Here is a 15,040-nt window from a genome sequence, read left to right as displayed (position 1 = left end):
TCAGGATATGTCCAGGCATGTTTTCTCTCTCCTAATGGAATATATTATTTGTGTGAATTGTGATGGCTTGTTCCTTAAAAAATAGTGTGAAAGTAACAAAGCAGTGGACTTGCTTGTGTTTTCTTAAATTAAGCTTAATGTGACTCACTCATTTTCTGACTTGGTGTATAGGAACTTAGTGATTTGGCCCGTGACCCTCCAGCACAATGTTCTGCAGGTCCAGTTGGGGATGATAGTAAGTAACTTTCAAGTTGATTTTTATGCTTAGTTTTTTTAAAGCTTGTGCATTTTTAGATAATAACCAAGAGATTTTTTTTTTCTTTCCCTAGTGTTTCATTGGCAAGCCACAATTATGGGACCTGTAAGTATTAAGAATTTTTAAATTTAGTGTTAAGTGAAAATCCAGCATTGATTTGGTTGTAATTTTTAGCTTGGTCTGTAGGTTTATTTTATCATGTAGTTAATTCTGTTTTGGGTATTTCATAGTTGTACTGCATTTGGAAAAAGCGATATAATGAGTTAGTCATCTGTTATGTGTACTTCGGGTCTATCTCTGTGTTCATGTTCTAAAGTATAGCATCTCTGACCTACCAAACATCTGTCTACCTCAGTTCAGTTTCTCTTTGTAGCACTGTGTAAAGCATTGGTCGTGGAACTTCCTGTTACTTATAGAGACTATTAAAGTTACTGGCTCTGATACTGCCATGAGTTGTGTTACTCAGACATCTTATCTTTTTGCTGTAGCTGCCAATAATCTAGCTTAATTGTATTTTGATATTTGATTCTATATAGAACTTTAGTTTTATGCAAATTTTGAATATATTTAGGGAGAAAGTGTTATTTTGAATATAGCAAAATTCCTTTCTATCCTGGGTAGATAAGAAACTATATGCTGGATAATTGAATATTCAGAATTATGGATACCATCTAAGAATTTCAGAGAATTAGAGCGCACTAAAACATCCTGGGGTAAGACTGTATCTTACACAAATACTTAACTTTTTTTTTTTTTTTAAACTTGGTAAGGTGCTTAAGGATTTCTTTTTTAAGTTACATGTTTATTTTACTGAAAACTTTCACCCTATTTGGTGGTTTTATAAGCAACATAAAGAGCAATAATGTACTAGATGAGACAGTGGTTAGTAAGTATTTATAATTCTACAGAAAAAAATGCTTAGAGTTAGTAGATGAGTTGAATCAACAAGTCTTTATTCAGTAATTCTGATTCTAACTTTAGTCATTTTTCTCTCTCAAATGTGACTACATACTGTGTGCCAGGTGATAAGGATACGAGTGAATAGAATAGACATCCCTGTCAATCTTACAGTGAACTTACACTCTGCTGGAGTAGACAGATACTTAAAACAAGTACTAAAGTGTGATAAGATGGAAAATAAGTGATCAGTGAATGAAGTGATGAGTACAAGTAATTAATGGGAAATTCTAACAGGGATGATTAATTTAGAGTGATTGAATTGTTAGTGTCCTAGAAGTAGGGAAACTCAATCTAAGTAAGTCGTGGCAGGGGGCAAATATTAAGTTTTAATACTTCGAATACCCTGGATCATTTTAATAAACAACAAAGCCAGGATTGTGCATTTCATTATCACAATGAGTATTATTACTGTTTTAAATTTTACTTTGTTTTAAAAGCACTTCCTTTTATCTAATTTGATAGCAAAATTGGGTAATTTTAATACACATAATTAAATGTCGAGTTGGCAGTCTTCAAATAAAAAACCCTTTTGAGTAGGCCCACATTCCACAAGCAGTAGTGGCTTGGGATGGAATAACAGCTGCCTCCCTTTTTTAGATGGGATATGTGTTTACCACAATGCCTGCTAGGTCAATTCCATATTATCTGCCTAATGTTGTGTAAGCAGTTGCTTTTGCAAACTTTATAATTTTCCCATTTTGGATTACCAATTTTCAAAGAATTCAATAAAATGTCATACCAAATAAAGCTCATCTTTGATTCAGAGGGTACTTGATAGTTTCATTATAAAAATTGTCAAAACTAAGAAAATACAGAAGGGTTGGTAATTAAGACTTCTAATTGGATAGTGTGCAGAATAAACCAGCTCCTTAAAACTAGTCAGTATTTCTTCTTAATAGATTAGACTTTGTTATTTTGAACAACACACTAGTTTTCCAAAAAGGCAAGTAACGTACCTATAGTCAATCAAAGGAAACATGAATGAGGAATATATGGTGGTAATTTTTTAGAGAATGGTGTTGCTTATTCTGATAGATTTTTTTAGCAGTTAATTTGATTTTATTTTTAGAAAACATTTCCTTTTTTCATTTTTTTAAATAATATATTTCAGATCATGGCTATTGCTTGCTAGATTTTTTCAGCAACCTTTTAATATAATGACTGGTAGTTTTCTGCTTTTACAAACAGAAGCATGTGATTTTCAGAACTATTTAAATATTAACCTGATTAACCACAACTGCAGGGTTTTGCTTTGATAGCAGTACTCACTGAAATGTTTTCAGTTAAAAGGTTATTTCTCACTGTCAGTTGGGTAATTTCAAGAAGGAGTCAAAGGTTATAAAAATGTACCCAAAGTACAGGTATTGTCTTGTACATAAATAAGCACATAATTTAGGTGTCAGCTTTAAATAGTTAACTCTGTGCTTACTCTGGAGTGCACCAGTGAGACAACTCATCTTGTTCTTTTGGCTTCTGAATACATCTTTGTGACAGAGCATCACTGTATAAGATAAATAGCTTATTTTGTGAGTATGGTTACCCTATGTGGCAAGCAGTTGTGACCCAAAACAACCCATAAATTACAGATTTAGTGAGAGAACAGGACAGTTAACAACACCATTTTTGCTTTGGTGTTGCTAACCACTTAGCTTCCTTAAAGTGATGCCAGTGCCACAGAACTGAAGATTCATGACTTTCTTAAAAAAAAAAAAAAAAAAAAAAAAAAGGAGCATTTAATTTTAATAGAGTAACTTTGATTTTAGTGAGTTGTTAGAAAATCCTCTAGATCATTAGTTATGTAGCAAAATTGCTTTGTCATGTACTAGCTTACTGTTTCTGAAGGTAAGCTACTTCTGAAGCACAACTATTGATTAAAAATTAAACCTTCGAAAGAATTGACAGCAGTGCTGTGTGTGTGTGTGTTTTCGGTGGCGGTGCGGGGGAGGGCTGCATACTATATTAAGATTAGTTTCCAACAAGAATTGATGCAAGTAGAAGAAATTGACTTCCTTACCTATTGCCTCTGACATTTACTTGCTTAAATTTTTTTTAATTGAAAATGGGGTTGACAGAAAAGGTGGATTTAAAGAACAACACTAACTTCTACCTAATCAATGACAGAGCTGTAGAAGAAAGTACCTGTGAAAATGTGAAAGTATCTGTGAAAAATGTAACCTTTCGCAGCCTGAGCATAATCAACTAGAAAAATTATCTGATTTTAAATAATTGGTCTATAGGTACTATTTTATTTGGTTTATAGGGGTTTTTTTTTTTCAACTTGTGTATTATGACTTTTTCCATCTTTACCTCATTCATTAAGGAGCTTTGTAGCCTAATAAAAGAGAAATTTAAGTAAATGTTAGACCTATGGGCGTTTAGTGGTAACTATATATTTAAAGAGGTGTAAAAGACAGGGAGCAGATAGGACAAAGGAGGCTATAAGGAAGAATATTTCAAGTAGGGGAGAGAAGAAGATGTGTTATCCATATAATATTTTACATGTAGTAGAGAGCATGTTCTATAGAAGAGACAGACGATGAAACTGGATTGATGGGCACCAATATCATAAAGCACTGTATGTACTTGGGAGTTTGAATTTTATCTTTAAAACTATGGTAGATTTCAAGCGGGGGAGTAACATTTTTAAAAGACTATTTTATCATTAAGATGGAGGGATAATAATCAGTAAGCTATTGCCATAATCTAAGTAGAAATATCAGTGGGCATTTGAATATATGCCCTGGAATGAGTAACTGCACAAGAGATACATTTTGCAACTCATATTTTTCTGGGGCAGCAGTAAAAAGTAGAAAATCAACTTATTGGAATACCAGCATTTTTAGCTGGGCGTAGTGGCACATGCCTGTAATCCCATCTTCTTTGGAGGCTGAGGCATAAGAATCACTTGAACCTGGGAGCTGGAGGTTGCAGAGAGCAGAGATCACACCACTGCACTCCAGCCCGGGTGACAGCAACACTTTAAAAAAATAAAGAATACCCATCCTGGTCAACATGGTGAAATCCCATCTCTACTAAAAACACAGAATTTAGCTGGGCATGGTGGCGCACGCCTGTAGTCCCGGCTACTCGGGAGGCTGAGGCAGGAGAATTGCTTGAACCCGGGAGACAGAGGTTGCTATGAGCTGAGATCATGCCACTGCACTCCAGCCTGGCAACGGAGCGAGACTCTGTCTCAAAAAAATAAAAATACCAGCGTTTTATGGTTGCCACAGAAGAGCTGAGGCAATACGAGGAAAACAGCTTGCACTGATGAGACCAAAACAGGGATAGAAGGTTTCCTAAGCAGATATCTAATATAATTTCTGTATTTGTAAGATTCCAGTCAATTTGCTGCCTTATTCTTGGGGGTTTTGTTTCTCTTTCGTGTAGTTACATGCTGATTCGTAATAGAAGTTAAATATCATAGGCTTATGATATTTGTATATGGCTTAGTTTTGTTATCTGAACCTTGTAGTTCTTCCTCTTTGGTATGGCAGCATTTTGTATTAAATTGCAACACTGAAATGTTCTGCCTTCTTTTTAAAGTTCTTTTTTTGAACAAACGAAATGAAATGTGGCTTTGCCTAAATCAAAATAGCGGATTGCCTTTATTCAGAAGCAGTCAGACAGCATTTGATTTCATGAAAATTGGAATGAAAGATTACAAAGAACTTCTGGAATTGGGTTATTAAAACTTCAGTGTTGGGGGTGAGGTGTGGTGGCTCACAGCTGTAATTTCAACACTTTGGGAGGCCAAGGTGGGTGGATCACTCAGCAGTTTGAGACCAACCTGGGCCACGTGGAGAAACCCTGTCTCTACTAAAAAGACAAAAAAATTAGCCCACTGTGGTGGCTCACTCCTGTAGTTCCAACTACTTGGGAGGCTGAGGTGGGAGAATCACCTGATCCAGGAGGCACAGGTTGCATTGCAGTGAGCCAAGATTGTGCCACTGCGTTCCAGCCTGGGTGACAGAGCAAGACCTTGTTTAAAAAAAAAAAAAAAAAAAGTTTGGGATTACCCTTAAATTGTTAATTTTATGTAGAAAAAACATACCTTCTATAGTATCTGATCAGGTAAAAGTTACTATAACCATATTTAACAAAGATGTGTTAATCTAATAAACTCAGGTCACTTAAAATGTTTCTAGTTCCATATTTTGCAGAAAATGGGAAAAGGGGTCAGGTGCAGTGGCTCATGCTTATAATCCCAGCACTTTGCTGAAGGCTGAGGCCAGCAGATCACCTGGGATCAGGAGTTCAGCCCACATGGTGAAACCCATCTCTACTAAAAAAAGGGGCCGGGCACATTGGTACATGCCTGTAATCCAAGCTATCCAGGAGGCTGAGGCAGGAGAATCAGTTGCACCTGGGAGGCAGAGCCTGCAGTGAACTGAGGTTTCGCCACTGCACGCCAGCTTGGGCAGCACAGCAAGATGGGATTCTGTCCTTGTCTCCCCACCTGAAAAAAAAAAAAATACGAAAAGGAAAGACTTGAGAGCTGGAGAAGAACTCAAATAGTAGCTCTGGTGGAGTGTGATGGATCGTGACGTCAGGAGTAAGAGACTCACCTAGCCAACATGGTGAAACCCCATCTCTACTAAAAAATAGAGAAATTAGCTGGGCATGCTGGCTCGCACCTGTAGTCCAGCTGCTTGGGGGGTCGAGGCAGGAGAGTTGCTTGAACTCAGCAGGCAGAGGTTGCAGTGGACTGAGATCGCGCCACTGCACTCTAGCCTGAGCGACAGCGAGACTCTGTCTCAAAAATAAATAAATAGTAGCTCTTCCATTTACTAGTTGTGTATTTCTTTAAACCTGATTCTTCATTAATAAATTGACCTTTCTTCTTTGAACTCCATGTGTCTCTTGTTCATATTTCATGATACCTGTAACATTTCATTGCAGATACTTAACATGTCTATCAGAGTATAAGCTCATCAAGATAAAAAATTGTTCTTTGGATTCCTTACATAAAGTATATAGCAAGGAGTTAGATTAATTGAATTAATGTTTGTTTTACAGAGGGTAGGAATTAGATGAGCTGTGTTCCTATCGGACCTAGTTTTTATGTGCCTGACATCCAGAATGGGCATAGTGAAAGGCTCATGTAGCTTGTATATACATACCTTTTCTAATGGAGAGGAATGGGTGTTGGTAATAACCCAGGTCATGTAAATTTTAAGACATACCTTCGGATTGGTTCTTTGCATATCCTGAGGCAGTTAGGCATTCCACATTTCAACTTTAAATTCCTGACTAGGTGTCAGTATCTTCTGTCATTAAGTGGTCTTCAAAAGACTGTTGTTTGAATCTTGGTTCTGTCATTTACCATTTGTATACTAGACTAAGTTATACTTCTTAAAGCCTTATTTATATATCATGCATAAAATAGGGACAATGAATCTATTTTCTGATATTGATTAAAATGAGAAACTTAAGCTTTTCCCTGTTCTCTTGCACATAGTTGTGTGTTTGTTACCTGGAATAGCTAACATTTTGGTTGGCCAGTGGGCAGAAGCCTGTTGTAAACACATTTGTACGCATCTGGCTGTTGGAAGAAATAATCTATACATGTAAAAGTTTATTTTCAGATTATTCTGATAAACGATTCTGTATGTAGGCTTTATTGCTATGTGTACTTTTTTCCTTTGTGAGAATTGAGATCTAGAATACTTGTGTTTCTGGATAACTTTTTAAAAGACATTCTGGTGACTATGTAAAATTGAATCTAAATTAGGGTTTATTAACTATAGTAAGTTTTTAGTGTTTTTTTCTATTAATATAGACTAAATTTCAATGGGATAATTTAGATTCTTTATTACAGTGTAAGTAGGTAATTTTGGTTCATTACTAGAGAAATGCTTAGAAACAAATGTTATGGATTATTTAGCAATAATATTTTAAATTCGAGTTAATCATACTTTTTTTTTTACAGAATGACAGCCCATATCAAGGCGGTGTATTCTTTTTGACAATTCATTTTCCTACAGACTACCCCTTCAAACCACCTAAGGCAAGTATTTCCCCTCAAAATCTGTTAGTATAGATTTATGCTTTATTTCAAAGGAATAGAGCATTCTTGGAAGTTAGGGTTCTGCCTAGGCTAAATGTATATGTTGAATTGAGGCACTGATGTACAGATGCTGACTCTAAACCTTTGGTTTAAAGAGCTAGACCTCAATTTGAACTTTGTAAATGGGAATAAAGTTTGCCTTTTCCTTAATGTTGCGAGATTCAGACCATATGAAAGCTTACCCCCATTTTTACATAGATTCTGATTATAGGCTTTGTTGTCTTGTAGGCATCAAATGTTCAACTTCAGTTTATATTTGCACATATTGCTACAACTTATGCTTATAGTTTTATATACATAACTAAATTTATGAAAACCAAAAGAGTTGCTTAGTGCAGTGAGTTGACTGGTTTGTAGATACTAAAAGCATATTATCCTTTACTTTTCAGTAATTAACATAAATTCAACCTATATTATTAACAAGAGAAGGTAATATTCAAAGGACATAAACATGTCACTATTAACAGTCTAATGTTAACAGTAGTAATGTTACAGGTGCAATGTGATGGTTTCCGTTTTTGTGATTCAAGTTTGTTGTATGTACAGTGGAAATGCAAACTCATGCATACCTGTGTAACTTAATGAAACTTTAAATGAGATGGTCTACAAATTTTGGTTACATTCAAAATTTAGGGCTTTTTAAAATGAATGTGTTAAATACCTTTAAATTGCCCTTTGATATTCATGACACAGTAGGACTAATGTAACCTTGAGAACTTTCCTTCATATGAATAATGAAATTTTTATCCAAAAGTTAAGGTTCTGTTTTAATAAGAGGGAGCCCGGGGGACAGGGGGTTGTGGTCAGATTGTAGAAACCAGTTTCTATATATTTGGAACTTGTTTGCTAATAGATGACATTTTTAACATTGTGGCTTGATTATTTTAAGTTTTGCTTTAAAAGTTGTTTGTTTTTTATTTGAATAAAATACCTAAAAGTTTCTGTTTTAGGTTGCATTTACAACAAGAATTTATCATCCAAATATTAACAGTAATGGCAGCATTTGTCTCGATATTCTAAGATCACAGTGGTCGCCTGCTTTAACAATTTCTAAAGGTAAAAATACTTCCAGTGAAATAATCTTAAGCTGTTCTCATTTTCTAATAGTTTCATTCTTAGATGTACTTATCTGAGTATTTTTATTCCAACTTTCTGGTAAGAGATGGGGAAGCAATAAAGTACTTTTATCATTTGTGTTCTTTTGGTGGTATTGATTAAAGAGACTTTGTGAGAAGAGGTTAAAATTCAAATTGGGGTGGATAGGCATTATTTGCCTGTTGAGTTACCTTCATCTCATAACAGCAAAATTTATCTTAATAGACTTCTGTATTTTTCTATCTCAAACCACTTGGACATGTCATACTCGTTGCCTTTTTACCAAGAATGGTGTAATATACCTAAACTTAATAAAGATTTTGAATCCTGAGGTTTCCACTCTACGAAAATTCTGATTTTGCTTTCCTGAGTTAATTTTTAGACAAATCTTTAGTCATGTGTTATGTAACCATGATAGGTTGTTTCTACCTAATGACAGTCTCAAATTGTATAATCTTGGAAATATCTGTAGATCAATTCTGGTCTCCTGTTAATAGGCATCTGCTATGTTGTATCTAACAGGTTGTCCAGTCTCTGCATGAATATCCCAGGTGGAGTTTTTAGACTTTTTTTTCTCCCTCTTGGATGCTTTCTAATTTCTTTTCAAAACATATCCCCATACCTAAATACCAGCTTCCAAGTTTTTCTACCACATTTGGTAATGTACTATAACACTGAAACTGTTTTTGTAAGGTCAGATCGAATTGGTACTGTTTTGTCATTAAAGTAACTTGCTTTTTTGGCAGCCATACTTTGCTAACTTATTAAACTAGGAGTGAACACTGAAGCTACCTTTTTTCTCTGAGTTACTATATAGCCCAGTCTCCTCTATTAGGTAATTTTTTATTTGCTCTGCTGCATTTGGCATTGAAATTAAATTTGCTATAGTCAACAAATATTTATGTGACAGTCTTGTCTTTATACTGTTACTTTTTTTTAAAATCAGAAACATTTCAAGCATTTACATGTTAACAGCGCCGTATGTGGTGACTGGCACATAACAGGCACTCAAAGTGAATGAGATCTGTGTTCCTTAATGTTTGACATCTTATAAATCAGTGTTGAACCTGGTTAAAGGAAGAACTAGGGATGATGACTCACTTAGTACTAAAGAGATTTTGGCATTGTATTTAACCAGTACTCTTGAGAATATGGTTTCTTACAAGTTCAAGGAGATAAAACATTTAGTGGAGAACTTCAAAGTTTTTCTCAGAAAACTCCTGAGACAATGGCAAAGAATGGATTTTTCTTCATGCTTAACAACTATGAATAATATGGCATGAGTATTCTTGCTAAAGTTTCCCCCCCCCCCAGAATACCAAGAAACTCCTTAAGTTCTAATATCATTTATGCCTATTTAAAACATATATTAATATGACATCAGTTGCCTATCTTAGAAACTTTATTTTTATAGCTAGTCAGCAGTGAATGTGATGCCACAAACTCCATTTTTAGTTCTTCTTAGCAGGAGCTTGTCTTCTGTAAAGCAAAATCTCTGGTAAAACTTTGTCTCATTGAGATCAAGATAAAAAGTAATATAAGTCTTTAGAGGATTGAGGTTTGTAATAGCGTTTTAAATACATTTATTTATCTAAACTCCTGAAACTGGATAACAGATGTTTTTGTTTCCTTGCAGTTCTTTTATCCATTTGTTCACTGCTATGTGATCCAAACCCAGATGACCCCCTAGTGCCAGAGATTGCACGGATCTATAAAACAGACAGAGATAAGTAAGTATATTAAAAAGTTATTATAAAAATGGCTTTACTTAATGAGTTAGGCTTATACTCTGCTTGTGACGATGCCAAGAAAACTTGATATTTAGTAAGATAATAGTTAAAATATGCAGAAAGCTAGCTATTGAAATGTGGTTAGTTAAAACTTACTAGGCTTTAGCTAATGTGACAGTGAATGCCCCCCTCCAAAATGTTTTTTTGTTTGTTTTTCCTAGTGTGTTAAACAGTTTATCACTATATTCTCAAATTTTGGGGAAGAAAGCAAATTTTTCTTAACCCCAAGCATGTTTTTCCAAAAGTGTTAGTGCTATTGTAAAAATTTGGTCTAAATTTTTCAAATATTTGAATTATGTTTATGTTCAGTTTAATCATAACTTTCATATGTTATAATTAATGCTAAGTATACTTGTTCAATTAGGTACAATAGGTTAGCAAGAGAGTGGACAGAGAAATACGCTATGTTGTAGGGTAAGAGGATCTGCACTCTATGGTGCGCTTATTGATGGTACTGCCAGCACTTGAGTGCTGCATGCGTTAAAGCACTGTATTAACTAACAAAAGGTAACAGATGTGGCAGTCTTCTGAAAAGTGTACATTTAACTGCTTGATCTCTGTTTAACGTGAAAGTAAATACCTGGTAGCCGTTATTGCTTGAAAGTATTGCATGGCAAAGCAGTTACATAGCACTAGTAAGAAATGGGAATTTATGTAGTATCTCTTTCAAACTACCATGGTGTTTAAGTTTTAGCTTGAGACTTTGTACCAGTACTATACGGAATGTGGTGATTCAGTTCAGATTTTGCTAGAAGATAGTAATGTAAGGGAAAAACACTTTTAAGCCTAAGCATCTAAACTAAATGTTCATTACTGACAAGCATGCATTAGTGTCAGCTGTATTTTGCTGCTCCCTGTATGCTAGCTAGATTAAAGCCTTTGTTTTAAAGTGCTGGCTTTGTGAGAGAGTATCCTTAGGAGATAACCGTGATTGGTAGAAAGAACTTGTATATGTTATAAGTTTAGGGAAGTTGTTGGACCATATTTGGTTTTTGGTTTGAAATAAAGCTAGCTAATATTTGAACTGTAAATATAAAAGTTCTCCTGTGTCCTTTAATATGTATTCATTTCTTAAGGTTATCATTATTTTTATTGGGGTAAGTAGTCTATGGCATTAGTGTAATCCAAGGGGAAACTGATAGTATTTATCAATGTTAGTAGTCTTCCTGAGTAATAACCTTGTTTGTGTGTGAATTACCTGTTGATTTTTTTCAACAAAGACGGTTTGGTTGTACTCAACAGGTCTTGATGGGGCTTACTAGCCTCAGTTACCACACTCATTAAAAGTAATGTGTCGGCCGGGCGCGGTGGCTCAAGCCTGTAATCCCAGCACTTTGGGAGGCCGAGGCGGGTGGATCACGAGGTCGAGAGATCGAGACCATCCTGGTCAACATGGTGAAACCGCGTGTCTACTAAAAATACAAAAAATTAGCTGGGCATGGTGGTGCGTGCCTGTAATCCCAGCTACTCAGGAGGCTGAGGCAGGAGAATTGCCTGAACCCAGGAGGCGGAGGTTGCGGTGAGCCGAGATCGCACCATTGCACTCCAGCCTGGGTAACAAGAGCGAAACTCCGTCTCATTAAAAAAAAAAAAAAAAAAGTAATGTGTCATTCTGATTAACACAACCACTCACACACCTGTTTTGAAAATTATTGCCGTTTATCATTCTGCCCAATGTCATCTTCCCCTTCTGCCTCTGCCTAAGTCTCAAAGGCATTTTTTTCTTGTAATATCCAGGACCAAGTAATTTGTTAAACTCCAGGATTCAGATAAAGTTGTTTTAGTAAAAGTCTAGTTCTGGCTTAGGAAATGTCTGTGGATAGATAGAATTTGTATACTATTTTAACATATGTCCATAATAAGCTGTAAACATTTTTTCATGTTAAAAGTCAGAGTATCATTCAATGGTGGTAGAGAGAAAGGGTCTTTTGACTTTTGTTAGCCTCCCAATTTGTAGTGCTGCTTTCTTAGGTTTATTAAAATACTGCTTTCAGAGCATCAGGCTATTGCCCACATTGCTTTGAGTACCAATGCTATTTCTCCCTTGTTGGCTTTTATTCTAATCATAGTCATTAGAGATGACTTCATAATAGGTCTGGAGATGAAAATCTTTCCCTTCCATTTTAAAGTATTAGGAATTCTTTCACTTTATTTTAACTTTTAAAAAATAACATCTTTATTTACAGGTACAACAGAATATCTCGGGAATGGACTCAGAAGTATGCCATGTGATGCTACCTTAAAGTCAGAATAACCTGCATTATAGCTGGAATAAACTTTAAATTACTGTTCCTTTTTTGATTTTCTTATCCGGCTGCTCCCCTATCAGACCTCATCTTTTTTAATTTTATTTTTTGTTTACCTCCCTCCATTCATTCACATGCTCATCTGAGAAGACTTAAGTTCTTCCAGCTTTGGACAATAACTGCTTTTAGAAACTGTAAAGTAGTTACAAGAGAACAGTTGCCCAAGACTCAGAATTTTTTAAAAAATGGAGCATGTGTATTATGTGGCCAATATCTTCACTCTAACTTGGTTATGAGACTAAAACCATTCCTCACTGCTCTAACATGCTGAAGAAATCATCCTGAGGGGGAGGGAGATGGATGCTCAGTTGTCACATCAAAGGGAACAGCATTATTCTAGCAGCATCCATTCTTGTTTAAGCCTTCCACTGTTAGAGATTTGAGGTTACATGATATACTTTATGCTCATAACTGATGTGGCTGGAGAATTGGTATTGAATTTATAGCATCAGCAGAACAGAAAATGTGATGTATTTTATGCATGTCAATAAAGGAATGACCTGTTCTTGTTCTACAGAGAATGGAAATTGGAAGTCAGACACCCTTTGTATTCCAAAATAGGGTCTCAAACATTTTGTAATTTTCATTTAAATTGTTAGGAGGCTTGGAGCTATTAGTTAATCTATCTTCCAGTACACTGTTTAATATAGCACTGAATAAATGATGCAAGTTGTCAATGGATGAGTGATCAACTAATAGCTCTGCTAGTAATTGATTTATTTTTCTTCAATAAAGTTGCATAAACCAATGAGTTAGCTGCCTGGATTAATCAGTATGGGAAACAATCTTTTGTAAATGCAAAGCTGTTTTTTGTATATACTGTTGGGATTTGCTTCATTGTTTGACATCAAATGATGATGTAAAGTTCAAAAGAGTGAATATTTTGCCATGTTCAGTTAAAGTGCACAGTCTGTTACAGGTTGACACATTGCTTGACCTGATTTATGCAGAATTAATAAGCTATTTGGATAGTGTAGCTTTAATGTGCTGCACATGATACTGGCAGCCCTAGAGTTCATAGATGGACTTTTGGGACCCAGCAGTTTTGAAATGTGTTTATGGAGTTTAAGAAATTTATTTTCCAGGTGCAGCCCCTGTCTTAACTGAAATTTCTCTTCACCTTGTACACTTGACAGCTGAAAAAAACCATAATATGGGAGTAATAATGGGTCAAAATTTACAAAATAAAGTACTGTTTTGGTGTGGGAGTTGTCATGAGGCTGTGTTGAAGTGACTTATCTATGTGGGATATTGAGTATCCATTGAAATGGATTTGTTCAGCCATTTACATTAATGAGCATTTAAATGCAACAGATATCATTTCAGGTGACTTAACATGAATGAATAAAAGTCAATGCTATTGGATTGTTTTTTGTTTGACAAGTGCTATCTGTGCTACTAATTTAACTTCTGTAGTAACAAGGGCATTACCATTCTTCACCTTTCCTAATTCTGACCCCATAGTTTTACATTTTTCCTGGTTATTTTGATTTGTCCACTGCTTTATTTCTTGAAGTTCTAGCACATCTGTGACTCCTCCACTTCCACATTTTTGCACTGCTTACACTTAATGTGCAATCTTACTCCTTGTCTGCACACAGATGTGGAAAGCTAGAAATAAATGTTAAAACTTAATTTTTATAAACATTTTAATATGTAGTTTGGACATGATTTATTGACTTAAGGTTCTTCTCTAAACTGGAAGTGAAATGCATGCCTTCTGAAGATGTTCTGGCTTTGTTAATTTTGTAATCATTTCATTGGGAAAAAAACAGTTATGCAGTTTTTCCAATGAGTGAATTTTTTCATTTTGTCTTTTGTTTAAAATGGCTCCTTCAAGGTAGATGTCATACTGTTAACTTTTTTGGATTCAAATTATGAATGAGTAATTAGTTAATTCTACTCCACAAGGTAAGAAAAACTGCTCTTTGGCTCTGTTTTCAAAATTATTTCTGAGATGCATATACTCTCAAAATAACAGCTTTAGTAGGCATATCACTTCTTGAAAGCCAAACATGAATAAAACACTTCTATGAAACACAGTGGATCCCTCATTGGCTTTCAGATTGACCTTTTTAGCCTTAGACCACCCTTAGGTATTTACAGAGATGACTTCATTGATTGTCATAACAATTCGTGGATGTGTCCAGTTCTCTATCTTTTGACTTGATGCTTTATACATCATTTCATTTGTTGCTTCTAAGGGAATAAGCCATAGAGGCTTCTCCAGGTTTAAAAGAACAGTAAAGTACCTGGAAAACCAACATTTTTGAATGTATGGACACTGGACATGAGATCATGTACAATGAAATCTTCAAAAAACAATCTAAGAATTTGCCCTGTTTCCCCCACCCCATCCAGCAATTTGACATTACTAGTGCCATGTGTAGGACTCAACTGAGTATTAGAATCAGTTTTGGCTATGTCTATATTTCCTAAATTTTTTAATGCATAAACCTCTAAGAATTAGGGTCCAGTTGGCCTGTTCATGGTAAATTTACATTTTAAGTGACTCAGTAATTTGTTTTTCCTGGGCAAGTTTGCAATGTGATAATCAGATTTT

At 35.2% G+C, this 15,040-nt stretch overlaps 1 protein-coding gene across 6 annotated transcripts in view; it reads left to right on the top strand.

Moving 5' to 3' along the window:
- UBE2D3 (ubiquitin conjugating enzyme E2 D3) overlaps positions 1-13,860 on the top strand; it is a 32,356-nt gene extending 18,496 nt beyond the window's left edge. For 3 of the 6 annotated variants that reach the window (XM_010340110.3, XM_010340111.3, XM_010340109.3), the window contains exons 3-9: positions 172-235; positions 330-361; positions 7,149-7,226; positions 8,237-8,342; positions 10,018-10,111; positions 10,536-10,585; positions 12,358-13,860. In XM_010340110.3, coding sequence (XP_010338412.1) covers positions 172-235; positions 330-361; positions 7,149-7,226; positions 8,237-8,342; positions 10,018-10,111; positions 10,536-10,584 — 423 coding nt within the window. In that variant the 3' untranslated portion in view covers position 10,585; positions 12,358-13,860. The remainder of the gene's footprint in view (positions 1-171; positions 236-329; positions 362-7,148; positions 7,227-8,236; positions 8,343-10,017; positions 10,112-10,535; positions 10,586-12,357) is intronic. The other 3 variants (XM_003929504.4, XM_003929505.4, XM_003929502.4) reach the window with 1 other exon arrangement.
- Positions 13,861-15,040: the final 1,180 nt, after the last annotated feature.

This window comes from Saimiri boliviensis, chromosome 3 (genome assembly GCF_048565385.1).
Source record: "Saimiri boliviensis isolate mSaiBol1 chromosome 3, mSaiBol1.pri, whole genome shotgun sequence".
NCBI classification, from domain to species: Eukaryota; Metazoa; Chordata; class Mammalia; order Primates; family Cebidae; genus Saimiri; species Saimiri boliviensis.
The sequence above is the reverse complement of the archived record's forward strand: the minus strand, read 5'-3'. Positions and strand labels throughout refer to the sequence as shown.